The 13,578-nt window shown below is 35.2% G+C and overlaps 1 protein-coding gene across 1 annotated transcript; it reads left to right on the top strand.

Moving 5' to 3' along the window:
* The first annotated feature begins 8,939 nt into the window (after positions 1-8,939).
* On the top strand, positions 8,940-12,544 carry LOC131859455 (cytochrome P450 CYP72A616-like). The gene is made up of 5 exons (XM_059213212.1): positions 8,940-9,424; positions 9,614-9,837; positions 10,902-11,143; positions 11,411-11,804; positions 11,954-12,544. Exons 1-5 carry the CDS (start codon positions 9,154-9,156, stop codon positions 12,377-12,379), a joined length of 1,557 nt encoding a protein of 518 aa, XP_059069195.1. The 5' UTR covers positions 8,940-9,153; the 3' UTR covers positions 12,380-12,544.
* Positions 12,545-13,578: the final 1,034 nt, after the last annotated feature.

Below are 13,578 nucleotides of genomic sequence, written 5' to 3' on the forward strand. Positions count from 1 at the left end.
TTGTAGATGTTGAATATGTTGGAAATTAAGATTAATATTTTGTAATAAAGCTATCATAAATTATTTAGCTAGTTTTGTGTTAGCTATTATAAGCATTATAGATTTAGATTTGTGTTAGATTTGTGCTAGTTATTATAAGCATTTGCATCATACATTATCTCAAATTAATATTAATAATAAAATTAATTAATTTTGATGTTTATTAAGTATTATAGTTTTTACAATATTTGTATGTATTTTTCAATTTGATATTAAAGCTATGCGAAAAATAGGAGAGTAAATGAGAAATATAATTTTTTATATTATACAAATTGATGACATTGAGAAGGTGAATCAACTAGCATATTAGACAAATAAATGGAATAATGTAGTAATGTTGTCAAATCTTGTGTCGAGGTGTAAAGAGGTGAACAACCATAAAATATTTTTTCATAAATAATAAATAGGAATAATGCTTCAATTTTTTATTATAATATTCATTTCATAAAGAGGAATAATACAATTATAAGAACATAAGGTAAATTTACATCAACAAATGTGTACATTGATATTATATAAATAAGAAGTCTTTAGTCACTTCAAACTCCTCTCCATCTGCATGCAAACTGTGAGACGAGAATGTGGTCCAAGCTTTTTTTCGCTCAACCACAAAGTGGAAGCTTCTTCAATGCTCTTCATGTAACAAAGAGCTCCCAAATTTGTGTGAGGTATACAAAACTTTGGAATCAATGGGTGGGATGAAATCCTAGTGCAACATGATGTAACTAACTAACAAATCATATTTGAAAATGCAATCCCTAACATCATGATATGGAAGAGAGTAACAAAAAACAATCATCTAGTATCAAATGATCAATAATAGCTTGAGAAAGTATGAGATGCTCTAGAAATTGAGAAGCCCAAAAGTTAAGAGACTATTTCATTTACATTTGGTCACATGTCCCCTTCAAACCACTCATTATGATATCGAGTAGGTAGCATTTATCTAAATGATCCTAGAGTATGACAAAGCTAAACCCAAACTTATATTCAAATTTTCATATTTTTGGAGACCAATAAAGTCATTACATAAAATTAAGGGTAAAACCTATAGCTTAAATTATCATTTATTGATGCCTCATTTTGTCTAAATTTTAGGAGCTCATCTTTGGATGTTATATGTGGTCGCTAAAAATAAAGTTTTCTATTTGAGATGGTTAAATTCAATTCGAGATTTTCTATTTATAACAAGTGTCACATAGTGGCGAGTATTGTTGTCATAGTATTGTAATAAAAATATTTCTTTTAATTTTTAATTTATTTATATTTTTGAATTGTAATAAAAATGTGTCTAATTTTAATTATTATATTTTTGAATTATTGTTATTTTAAAATATATCAGTATAATACATTTATGTAATATTAATTATAACTCTTATTTTAATAAAATAATTTATTTATGAGTAAAAGTACAAAGTTGTGTCACACTTTTATAAAGGAAATGTTCAATGCCGATTCAACTTTTTAAATTAAATCAATAGAAAGTGAAATATATGTTTTGAATTTTGAAATGACGTAAACTAATAAAATTTATATTTCTTTGTCTAATTTAAAAGTTGAAAAGTTGTGTGTGCTAAAATATAACTCGTTCCAATTCCCAACACTTTTTTTCTTAACTATTTATCCAAATTAGAAAAGAATTATATCATCTTGACATAGATTCTTTTCTCTACTGCATCATATTTTAGAAAATCCATTAATAGATCTATAAAAGGGTATTTTTAAACATCGAATTTTTATTGTTTTTGGTAATTTTTTTTTTTTATATTAAAAATAGAGAGATCAAAAAAGAGAGTACAACCAACGAGAGCCTGAAAGGAGGCCTCACATCAAAGTAGCAGTAGTACTATTACAAAGAGGAAAGCTCAGATACATTGAACGTGAAAAATAGGGAACAAAAGAGCTAGAGCAGAAGATCAAGGTGGATGTCCACCCAAGCGGACCAACCAAGAGGGCCCTCCATCCAAACAATAGTTTTCTAATCCTGATTCTGGGACAACATCAAAATCTGCTCCTGTTTAGTGTTGTGGTTCTTTCTGATAGCCTGGCTCAACTTCCGGCAAGTATGCTCGAACACCCGTAAGTTGTCCAGAGTCCTTCTCCATTGGAATCCATAATTGAGCTCATAGAAGAAAAGGGTAGCTTGACCATCCTCAAGGAACCTTTGAAATTTATCCTTCTCAATAATCATGGTAGCTTGAACCTGGAGGAAGATTTTAAAATGAGTGAGTTTATGAAAAAACTCAGTAAGACCCCTTGGCTTACCTTGGTACTTTTCCTCATTCCTGCACTTCCAAATTTGCCAAAGAATGTTAGAAGACAGCATATTCCAGAAGAAGTTAGCATCCTTACTAAGCCCTTTAATGTGACCCGTAACAATTTCAATAATAGTCACATCAAAGGGATAGTAAATACCAAAAAAATTCCAAATTTCTTTAGCAAATAGGCAATCAAATAAGATATGTCTACCAGTATCCGGTAGCCTGCAAATATTACATAAATCAGTATGATAATTTCTTTTAATAAGAAGTCTATCAATTAACAAGAGCCATTTAAAACATTGGATCTTGGGCTCGGTAGGACTTTTCCAAATATAATTCAGCATTTTTTTCCACATTTTAACATCAAAAGAACAGTACCAGAATCTATTCAAATGAGCAATAATATCCTCATTATGATCAATGATTTTATAAATGTTTTTAGCTTTAAGTTGGTCTAAGACAGTACCATCAGGCCATTTACATTTAAGAAATCTATGAGAATCCACATCGCAAGCCGAAGGGAGGTCTTTACAGGCTTCCACAATTAAGTTATAAGTCTTCTTTTGAGACTGAGGTAAGTTAAAGTTACTCTTCAGCTCATCCCAAGGAATAGCAGATCATGTTCGAAAATATCAAAAAATTGAGTGATACCAGCTCTAGCCCAAGACTTGGCCGAGCAACCCTGGTAGAGGGCTAAGGGTTTATTGTTCCTGCTCAAGTTCCACCAAATGGACCTTTCACCATAAAGTTGATGATCACTATGAAAATCCTTATTGGTGAGAAACTTTCGGACATGGTCCTAGGCACGCCAGATAGACTTAAAGACAACAGAACCTTGAACCATAACCAGAAATTTACCACAAATAAGGTCACAAAAAGGGAGGTTCTTCTAGGACTTAGCCTCCTTGGGAAAACCTCTCTCAATGTTATGTCTAACAAGCACTTTCCAAGGAGAGTCACCTTCCAATGACTGAAAGATCCATTTAGCGGCAAGAGCAATACCTTGAAGCTTAAGATCTTTTAACCCCAGACCACCTAGGGACTTATCAAAGTGACACCACTCCCAATTCACAGCATGAAACTTTTTCTTTCCCTTGCCATCAGACCAAAGGAAATGCCTGATGGCTTTTTGAATTTCAAGAATTTGGCAATTGCTAAACAGCCAGGCAGAAGAGTAGTAAATGTTGTATGAGGATAAATTTTTTTGACAAACTTGAATTCTGCCAGCAAGGGATAAGGATCTATTGTACCATTTATTAAGCTTATTATCAATCTTGGTCCTAACCCAAACCCACATGTCCTTAATAGAAGGATCAACAGAGTAAGGAATACCAAGATACTTAACAATGTTCTTGGGACCTCCCCATTGAAAATTATGCTGAAGAAACCAATTAGGAGGCTGATCATCCCAACCTAAACATATGGACTTAGCTTGGGAGACCCTAGCACCAGAGATAGAACAAAATAAATCCAACTTAACTTGAAGATTCTTGAAGTTATTATCAAAGAGCTCAAGAAAGACAGCAGTGTCATCAGCAAAATGACTATTAATAAGCTCATCATCATTGGGAAGCAATAATCCCCTAACTTCCGGAGACAAGGTATTATCTCTCAGAATATAGAACAAAGCTTCAGCCTCAATGACAAAGAGAGCAGGGGCTAAAGGACAGCCCTGCCGGATAGACCTACTAAGAGGGAAAGGGTCTGAAATAGAACCGTTAATCTTGACTGGGCACAGGCATCTTTGAACAAGGTTTGAACAACATTACAAAAATATGGCGGAAAGCCAAAGGACTGCAGCATCATAATGATAAAATTCCACTCAACCCTATCATAAGCTTTCTCAAAATCAAGGAGGAGAAGAGCAACGTTTTGATGAGAACATTTGGCCCAATCCATGGCTTCCCAAGCAGTAATGAGGTTTTCTAGAATGTACCTACCTTTGATGAAACCCGTTTGAGTAATGCTAACAAATTTAGGGAGAATATGAACCAGTCTAGTGGCTAAACCTTTAGCTAAAATTTTATAAGACACGTTAAGGAGCGTAATAGGTCTCCAGTTCTTGATAAGAGACTTGTCCCCATCTTTAGGGAGAAGTTTAATAATACCATGGTTGATCTCAGGGCTGAGAGAACCAGTGTTAATGGCCTCATTATACAAATCAAATAAATCCTTACTGATCCAATTAATATTAGGCTTGTAAAACTCACTAGAGAGCCCATTAGGCTCAGGGGCCTTAACATCCTTGAGGGCTTTAATAGCCCTTTCGATCTCAGTAATAGATAAGGGAGTAGATAAAGACATAATATCCTCAGCATCCAGCTTGGCAGGAATAAAAGGCCTACATTTGAGTCTAAGCTCAGCAGCCTCCATGGAATCTTCAGTAGAAAAAAGCTTACTATAATAATCAGCAAAGGCCAAGGATATGCAATTAGGATCAGAGATCTCCTGTTGGTCAATAATCAGCTTATCAATTGACTCTTTAACTTGTTTGTGCTTAAGATAATTAAAAAAGAATTTGGAACCCTGATCATCGTGTTGGAGCCAGTTAATCCTAGATCTAATTTTAGCTCCTTGAACTTTAGTCTGTTGGTGTTTACTGAGGGTATCTTTAATGGCAACCAGCTGGTTTAAGAGAACCAAATTAGAGGGGTCAGCCTGCACTTTGCACTCAACAGTTTGAAGATTAGCGTGCAGCAGCTTTTCAGAGAATCTATAATCTTTGGCACGCTTTTGACCAATGGTTTGGAGCAAAGATTTCCAGGCCAAAAGATTAGCTTTCCACTTGTCAACCATGGAATACTCCTTCATATTCCAACAATTTATGTTTCTAATGATATGCAAGGCACAAAGGACATCTTCATCTTGCAGGAGCTTGGCGTTGAGGAAGAATTTAACACAAGGAGGATTGTGACGAGTGGGTTCAGGGTTGATACTAACACGGGTGAAGATAGGGTGGTGATCCGAGAGAGTGGTAGCAGAGACCAAGACAATGTTACCATTGATATCAGGAATAAAGGAGAAGAAATCCTTATTGCCATAAAAGCGATCCAGTCTGGAGTAAATCCTTGACTGACCTTGCTAAAAATTACACCAAGTATGCCAGATACCAGGATGAGAATCTTTATTATTAGCAAGCAGATCAAACAAATTCTTAGTATTAATGAAGTTAGACCAATGCAGATTTTCATAGTCCTTCCACTTGAAGGGGTTACCACCAATTTTATCAGTTTGGGACTCAACCATGTTGAAGTCGCCGCCAAAAAACTAGGGGATATCAGGGAGAGCAAATAACCAATTCCATAGAGTAATTCTACCTTTAGTGTCATTAGGCGCATAAATAGAGCAGAAAACAACAGATTTATTATTAATAGTCATAGTAAACCAGACAGCCCTTTGACAAGGGGAAATTCCATTACCAGATATGACAAACCCCCATTTTGGGTTAACAAGGATAGCAATTCCACCTTTACCCCTGTTGTGATTAGAGTGGAATTTAAGAGCATCTTTCCAAATGAAGTTCAAACTGGAATCAAGCATAAAACCAGTAGATTTGATCTCTTGCATCATAAAAATATCAACAGAATTGAAAGAATTAAACACATGCTTAACAATCTGCTTTCTATTAGGAGACTCGAGTCCCCTGACATTCCAAGACAGGCAATTCATTGGGGCACATTAAATGGGGTTTGAGACACATTTTCAATAGTCATGCAGGGACTATTGGGATTGGTCCCAGGGGACTTATAAGCAGGGTTATTTTTGGAACCTGGTGGCCTCTTATGCCTTTTGGTGGGGACGACATCTAACCTGGGAGCCTCATTAATATCATTCAACTCCATGTCCATCTTAAAACCAATCAGAGACGACCCACTAGTAGGGATAATCTCAAAAACATAATCATCCTCAATTTCCTTAAATATTTTTGGTGAAGGCTTTGAGGGATTCACAACGAGATTGACAGAGTCAAAAGAATGGCCGGGAAAGTTAATCATGTCAACAATCGGAGGGAGGTTCGAAGTGGGAGGCGAACTGGGGGTATTATTTAGGTTTTTGGTTTTGGGGTTCCTCGATGAATTCCCTTTTCTTTTTTTCCGATTTCTCACCAGGGTAAATCCATCTTTGAGCTCAGGTCCCGAATTAGCCTCTAGAGGGGGTGGGAGATTCAAATTAAGAGCGGAAGTATTCTGGGAGGAACCAGACAGATTAGGGGTTTCCTTAACATGGCGGCCTTCGGAAGTGGAAGCAACAGTAGGGTTAACTGACAGAGGGGGGTTAGGCTGAGCATTCATATTATTGGCAGATTTAGCAGAGGTTTTCGCTAGGATGGGACAATCTTTCCTTCGATGACCCTCCTTCCTACATAAAAAAACAGGCATTTAAACCCCCCAGTATTTCAATAGGGCAAACATAATTATCATTAATCACATTAATGTTAATTTCAGTGGGAATTTCTTTGCCAGGGAGAAGCGAAATAAGGACCCTGGCATCCATGTGTGGGACTAATCTAACAGTTTCATCCATTCTGATAATTTTGCCCAGATTTTCCAAGAGTTGGGGCAAGAAACGCCAGAGAAAGGGCGGAATGTTTTTAACAAGGATCCACCTGGGGGCCGAAAGGGCAAGGACTTCCTCATGGACGGCATCAGGGGTCCAAGCTAAAGCACAGAAGGATGTGGAACCGACCGACCAGTATTGCTTTTTTAAGACCTCTTGTTGGGCTTCATGATTAGCGAAAAAACAACAAACAATCCCTTTTGAATCTGTCTGCAGAAAGAAATTTGAAATCCTAGTTTAACATTCCAAAAATTGTGAAACCAATCATCCAAAAATTTACGCGAAGGACATTTTTCCACTTCAACAACAACAAAGAATATTGCAATATCTTTAAGCCTACCTTTTTCCTTAACAATTTCGGCAAGCATTTTAGAGTTAGGAATTAAGGAAAACGGAGCCGAGGGAACCCGAGGGTTCTTACCGTTCTGGGCGACCTCATCGCTATTAGCAATAAAAAACCTAGCCTACTCATTAATACTTCCTGCAGAATTAGTGACCGCCTCCGAAAATGATTTAGCCTTGAGAGATTTGTGAGCGGATGAGCTGGGATCTCCATTAAACCTAGTTGATGTGTTCACCGAAGAGGGAGGTACTGGGGTCTGTGAAGCATTAAGAGAGGCCTCTGCACTAAATGCAGCATTAACGGGAGGAATGGTAGAGGGAATACCACCTGTGCAGGCCATACACGCGGGGACATCCAGGTGTCCACCACCGTTGGCCTCTTTACTTACCGACGCCACCCTTCCGGCAACAGCAGGCACCACTCAACAGCAACAACGAAAAACCGAGCGAAAAACCGAGCGAAACCCCTATTCAACCCCCAATGATTAATTCATATTCCTATATTCATTATTTTTGGTAATTAGACGCAAAGTGGCATAAAATATACCTTTAGACATTTCCAATTCGAAAAGTTGTGGCCCATATATAACTTAGCTATAATGAATCTATATAGACCATATGTTTGACTAAAATTAGAATTACTTAAATTCACTTGTGCTGATAAATTCACTTGTATAGTGAAAATATATATATATTTTTATAATTATAATTATAAAAATAAAATTAATTTTAAATTTAATTATTAATTGATAGTGTAATATTATATTATTTTTCATGTTTATGTAATATTAATTATAATTGGTCTCAATTATATAACTATTAATAATTATCAAAATGAAAATAGACATTTTTTGAATATCTTGATGAAAAATATTGAAATTTTTAATTTAAAGTTATTGTATTATTTTATATATATTAAAAAAAAAATTATAATTTTCAAAAAGTATTAAAAATTGAATGATTTCAAAAAGATATATAAAATACATTTATAAAGAATACATATAATAATTAAGAGTTTTTTAATAAAAATATGTATTTAATTTTTCATTTAATTTAATTAAACTAAATCAAATTATATTATCTATATTTTGAGATAAAAAATTTATTAAAATTTATATATCTATTTAGAAAATATATTTTATTTACAATATTATAAATAATAAAAAAATTATTTAAAATAGACACCAAATTTTTTAAACCAATCATAGCGTAGATATAATCACATTTGATTGGTGCAAACTAATTGATTAGTTGGAATTGAGTGAATGTAATAGTATTGCCTATGACAAGTACTAATAAATTCTCAAAATTAAATTTTATTTCATGTATTAATACAAAATAATAATAAAAATAATAATTATAGTTATTGAAACAAATTGTTTGATAGTTTTAAATATTATTTTCGATTTAAACAAAAACAAAATTAATTATTTATGAAAGTCTTGGGAGTCAGAATAGACACTTCCAATGCCATCAATTTTTTATAAAAAATTATTTTTAACTCTTATAAGCGTACTCGGGAGTCGTGTCAAAGTAGATGATCTTTTTTCTTATCGGTTTGCTACTTTTTACCTTTGACCAGCGATAAATGCGGGCATATTGTCGGAAGAATTAGTGTAACATCTATCTCAAAATTTGCTTTATTGACATATTAATCAAAACTTTATTCTCATTTTATTTTTAAATAGTAGAACTTTCTAATAATCTATACCTATTACAATATATTAAACAGATTTATTATTGCACGAAACAAAATTCCTTGATTTTCTTGTCTGAGGCAGATATTGTGTTTGTAAGTCACATCTAAGATTTGCCAATAAACATGTCGTTTTATTTCTGTAAATGTAAATATAACAAGAACAGAAGGAACCTACATTTGGGCAGCATACACATAGTCGCAGCAATCTGAGCTTTCAGAACCAAATAATTAGTGGGTTTTGGTCACGTCTGGAATATGGAGTGGGTATTTTGGGGTTTGGCGGCCATTTGTGCTGGTTTAGTTTGGTTTCTGCTCAAGATTGCAACAACGATATGGTGGAAGCCTCTGCAAATGAAAAAGTTCTTTGAAGCTCAAGGAATCAGTGGCCCTCCATACAGGCTATTCTATGGGAATTCTACAGATATATCCAGAATGACCGATGAGCAGAAGTCCAAACCCATAAGACTCTCACATGACATATTCCCTCGAGTTTTTCCCTATTTACATCAGTGCAGCAGTAAATATGGTACACTTGTATTCTGCATTTTTTAAAGTACCTGGTGTTTCATTAATCATATTATTAGAATTTCTGCCTAGTACCATTAATTGTTTTGCTGGGGTGTTGTTAGAACTTAGAAAAGTCGCCGATTAAGGATAAGATGCAGGATTCTGAAGACCCTATTGATTAATTAAACTTGTTATATGTGATGTATAGGTCAGGATTTTATTTACTGGTTTGGGCCGAATGCCAGATTGATTGTTCCCCACCCCGAGCTTATTAAGGAGATATTGTCCACTAAATTTGGCAACTATCCAAAGCCTCCCAGTAATCCCCTTGGAAGACAAATGTTGGGAAAGGGACTTGTGGGTTTGAAAGGTGAGAAATGGGCTCAGCGCAGGAGAATCATCAATCCTGCTTTCCATATGGATCTCTTGAAGGTAAGGCACTGAATGTCTCTATTTATATCCTAAAATAGGACCAAAATGATCCAGTTTATAGAGAAATCTGTCAAGTTCTTAGAGATAAATAAACCTAGATCTACTTTGCATATCAATTTTCTGAAACTTTCATTAGGGTTGATTGTTGGGCAGACACCCAATCAAGAAGGATAAAGCCCTCTTTTCAAGTATGTAGGAGCTGTGCATTGGACCTTTAACATTTGCAGAGAGCCAGACTGATTCCCCTGATTAGGTTTAATCTCCAGGTTATGTAGATCCCCAAGCATCCCATGACAAAATATTGCCCTGCAAAATATAGCTCCATTGCAAAATTTTGCATTTGGGCGTCATAACAAGAATTGTTGAGTGTTTGAACCCTGATTCTCGTCCCAGCTGATTTTAAGAAGCTTCTAGTCTTCAATCTTGTTACTTAAGGCCGAATATCTTAAATAAAATAAAATTGTAATCCAGTTTGTTCGTCTCTGATGAAGAATTAAGCCAGTGATGCTTCCAGGATGCCCCCACTGCCCTGTTTTGGTATACCTTTAATGAAGGGTTAATGTCAGTTCAAGACCCTGGTCATATCTTAGCAGAGGGAAGATTCTGTCTGGTGTTTTTCAGCAGTCAAAAAGAGATACATGGGAGACCGAGTGACTACTTAAATTTTTTAACAATAGTGACCTTGTAGATATATGATTTCTACAATCAACATGGTTTCAGGAATCAACTGTGTGAGTTTTTTTATTAAAAACCCATACAGTTGATTCCTGAAGAGAAAAAAATAATTCAAAGTAGAAAAATTAATGTTATGCTTAAATATACTTACTACTGGATATGAGACTTTGTTCTCTTGAATTGAGTTGCCTTGGCTGGTGCTTTTGAATATTAATACTCTGTTCAGACACGACTGAAAAAAAAAAAACCTTCTCTGTTAGAATCTATTCATATTATTTTGCAAATACTTCTCTATTTTGATATTTATTTTCAGATTTTTATTAGAAGATATCTATAATCAGATAATCCGAAACTTATATACTTCAGTTATACTATTTCTGTAATTGCAGGGGATGATTCCAACTATTGTGAAAAGCGGTGCCAATATGTTGGATGGATGGAGTAAATTGATATTGTCAGGTGCATCGGAAATTGATGTGCAAAAGGAGTTCCACGACCTCACGGCAGATGTTATTTCCCGCACAGCATTTGGAAGCAGTTTTACAGAGGGAAAGGACATCTTTGAAATGCAGACCAAACAGATTATTCTTGCAGTTGACTCATTTCGCAGTGTTTATATTCCAGGTTTCAGGTGACAAACTTTAGTTTTCTGAGAGTACAATTGTCAACTTTAAATTGTGTGTGTCTTTTTTAAATGAGAGGTTTCCCAAAAGTTGTCTCACAGTTGAGAGTTCCACTGATTTTTCAACTATATCATACCATCTCAAATGCCTGTCTCTAAAGACTTATTTGCATTTAATAGTGTTCTTGGGTAATTTAAGACGGTTTATTCAGATCTATAACTTCCTTTGATTTCTTAAATTGATACATAATGTCTGAGAGTAACTCTTTTCATCAGGTTTCTTCCTACTGCTAAGAATAGGCAACGTTGGATTGTGGAGAAAGAAATAAGAAGATCCTTAAGACAAATTATAGATGCCAGGGAAAGGACTGATATAACAGAAAAATCAGGTGGATATGGTGCCGATCTGCTTGGTTTGATGATGTCTGAGAGCAAGGAGCAGGGGAGAGTCAATGTAAAAAGTAATGGAAGCCTGAGTACAGAGGACATCATTGATGAATGCAAGACTTTCTACTTTGCTGGTCATGAAAGCACATCAGTACTGTTGACATGGAGTATAATATTGTTGGGCATGCATCAAGATTGGCAAGAGAGAGGTCGCAGAGAAGTGATGGAAGTATGTGGAAAAAACAATTACCCGGATGCAGACAGCTTAAGTCGCCTCAAAACTGTAAGGGAAACCACAAAGCATTTTGAAATTAGTAAAATAATAAATTAGGGTAAGGGCCATTTGCTGGCTTTAATAAAATCAGGACTGAGATTCGGATTCAATTGCAGTATTTTGAATGTCTCATAAAATATTGTATGAATGTTTTGTAGGTGGGAATGATCATAAATGAGGTCTTAAGACTTTATCCACCTGCAGCGCGTATGTTGCGAATGGCACGTGAGCCAATGAAACTTGGAAGGCTCTCAATTCCAGCAGGCACTCAACTTGAGATTCCCATCCTGGCAATTCACCATGATCCTGCTTTGTGGGGAGACGATGCCAATGATTTCAACCCAGGGCGATTCAATGAAGGAATTGCAAAGGCTGCAAAGCATCCAATGGCATTCATGCCCTTTGGTGCAGGTCCAGCTATATGTGTGGGTCAGAATTTTGCGGCGTTGGAAGCAAAATCAGTTTTGGCTATGATTCTGCAAAAATTTTCTTTTGTGACTTCACCTTCTTATACTCATGCTCCTATGCTTTTACCTACGCTGAAACCTCAATATGGAGCTCAGGTTATCTTCCGCATGGAATAATATCTGAGAACAGTACTGCCTAGAAATTCCTCTGTATTGAAATTTTAACTAGCACTATATATTTTCTGTTGTATAAATCTGCAATCAAATATTGTAAATGTTGAATATGTTGAAGATTAAGATTTATATTTTGTAATAAAGCTATTATAAATCATTTTGATATTAGAGTTATGGAAAAAATAGAAGCAAGTAAATGTACAAAATTATCTCAAATTGTTGTGATAGCAGTTGTTGATTTACTATTCAAACTTGTTGCTTTAATGTCCAATTTTTTTGACAACATTGCACCAATAGTTGTGACTTTAGTACTCACAATTGTTAGAAGTACGGTTGCCATTGCACCAAAAGATCGATCTGTTAATGCCCGATACAACCACTAGACTTATAGAATCCACAGGTGGCGGTTAAGTCATGTCACAAACTCGAGCGTTGTGTTGCACAACACAAGGAGACCAAGGGCGCACACCTTGCAACAATAATTGAATGAAATGTACCCTTAATTGTAAAAAGCAACCAATCATGTGATGCCACATCAGCTGCACAATTATGGGGGTGCTTATGCACAACTATTGGTCTCACTTTTTTTGGGGCTGTTTTGGACACCTTGGCAAAAAGCATGCCGATACGACATTATATTTGATGATGTGGCCTTGAAACCTTAGTTATGTTGGAATGTGAAGTCCAAATTGGGTTCTCATCTAGCAATGGTTGAGTCATCTTGGATTCTCATCTAGATATGGTTGAGTTAGGAGACTTACTATATCTAGTAATTTTTACATGTGTTTTACATGTAGATGTGCGAGCCATACTTACTATATCTAGTAAGTTGTTTTTAGTTAGGACTCTGCAACTGGTTGTTTTATGTTGTTCGAAGTCATGTTTTTGTGTATTGTTTTAGAGATTGTTGTGACTCTATAAAATTCTTGAGAATCAATACGAAAGATTTTTTTCATGTGGTTTTTTACTGGTATATTTTAACCAGATTTTTTCATGTAAAATCTATGTTATGTGCTATTGTACTTCTTTGCAATTTTTTGCAATTGTTGATTTTCTTACAAGTTATAAGAAGAGGACTTGTCAAGTAAGTTGCTATAAAAAATTGGGAGTGATTTGAAATTTACACGTAGGATTTTGAGAAGTGTGAAGTTAGGGTGTTCAACTACAAGATCCTCTCCCCTAATGTTGTCAAATCTTGTGTC

Source organism: Cryptomeria japonica, chromosome 10 (genome assembly GCF_030272615.1).
Source record: "Cryptomeria japonica chromosome 10, Sugi_1.0, whole genome shotgun sequence".
NCBI lineage: Eukaryota > Viridiplantae > Streptophyta > Pinopsida > Cupressales > Cupressaceae > Cryptomeria > Cryptomeria japonica.

Coding starts and splice junctions, on each gene's coding strand:
- LOC131859455 (XM_059213212.1), top strand. CDS start 9,154: ATGGAGTGGGTATTTTGGGGTTTGGCGGCCATTTGTGCTGGTTTAGTT. Junction 9,838..10,901: donor TCCATATGGATCTCTTGAAG/GTAAGGCACTGA, acceptor CTGTAATTGCAG/GGGATGATTCCAACTATTGT. Junction 11,144..11,410: donor GTTTATATTCCAGGTTTCAG/GTGACAAACTTT, acceptor TCTTTTCATCAG/GTTTCTTCCTACTGCTAAGA.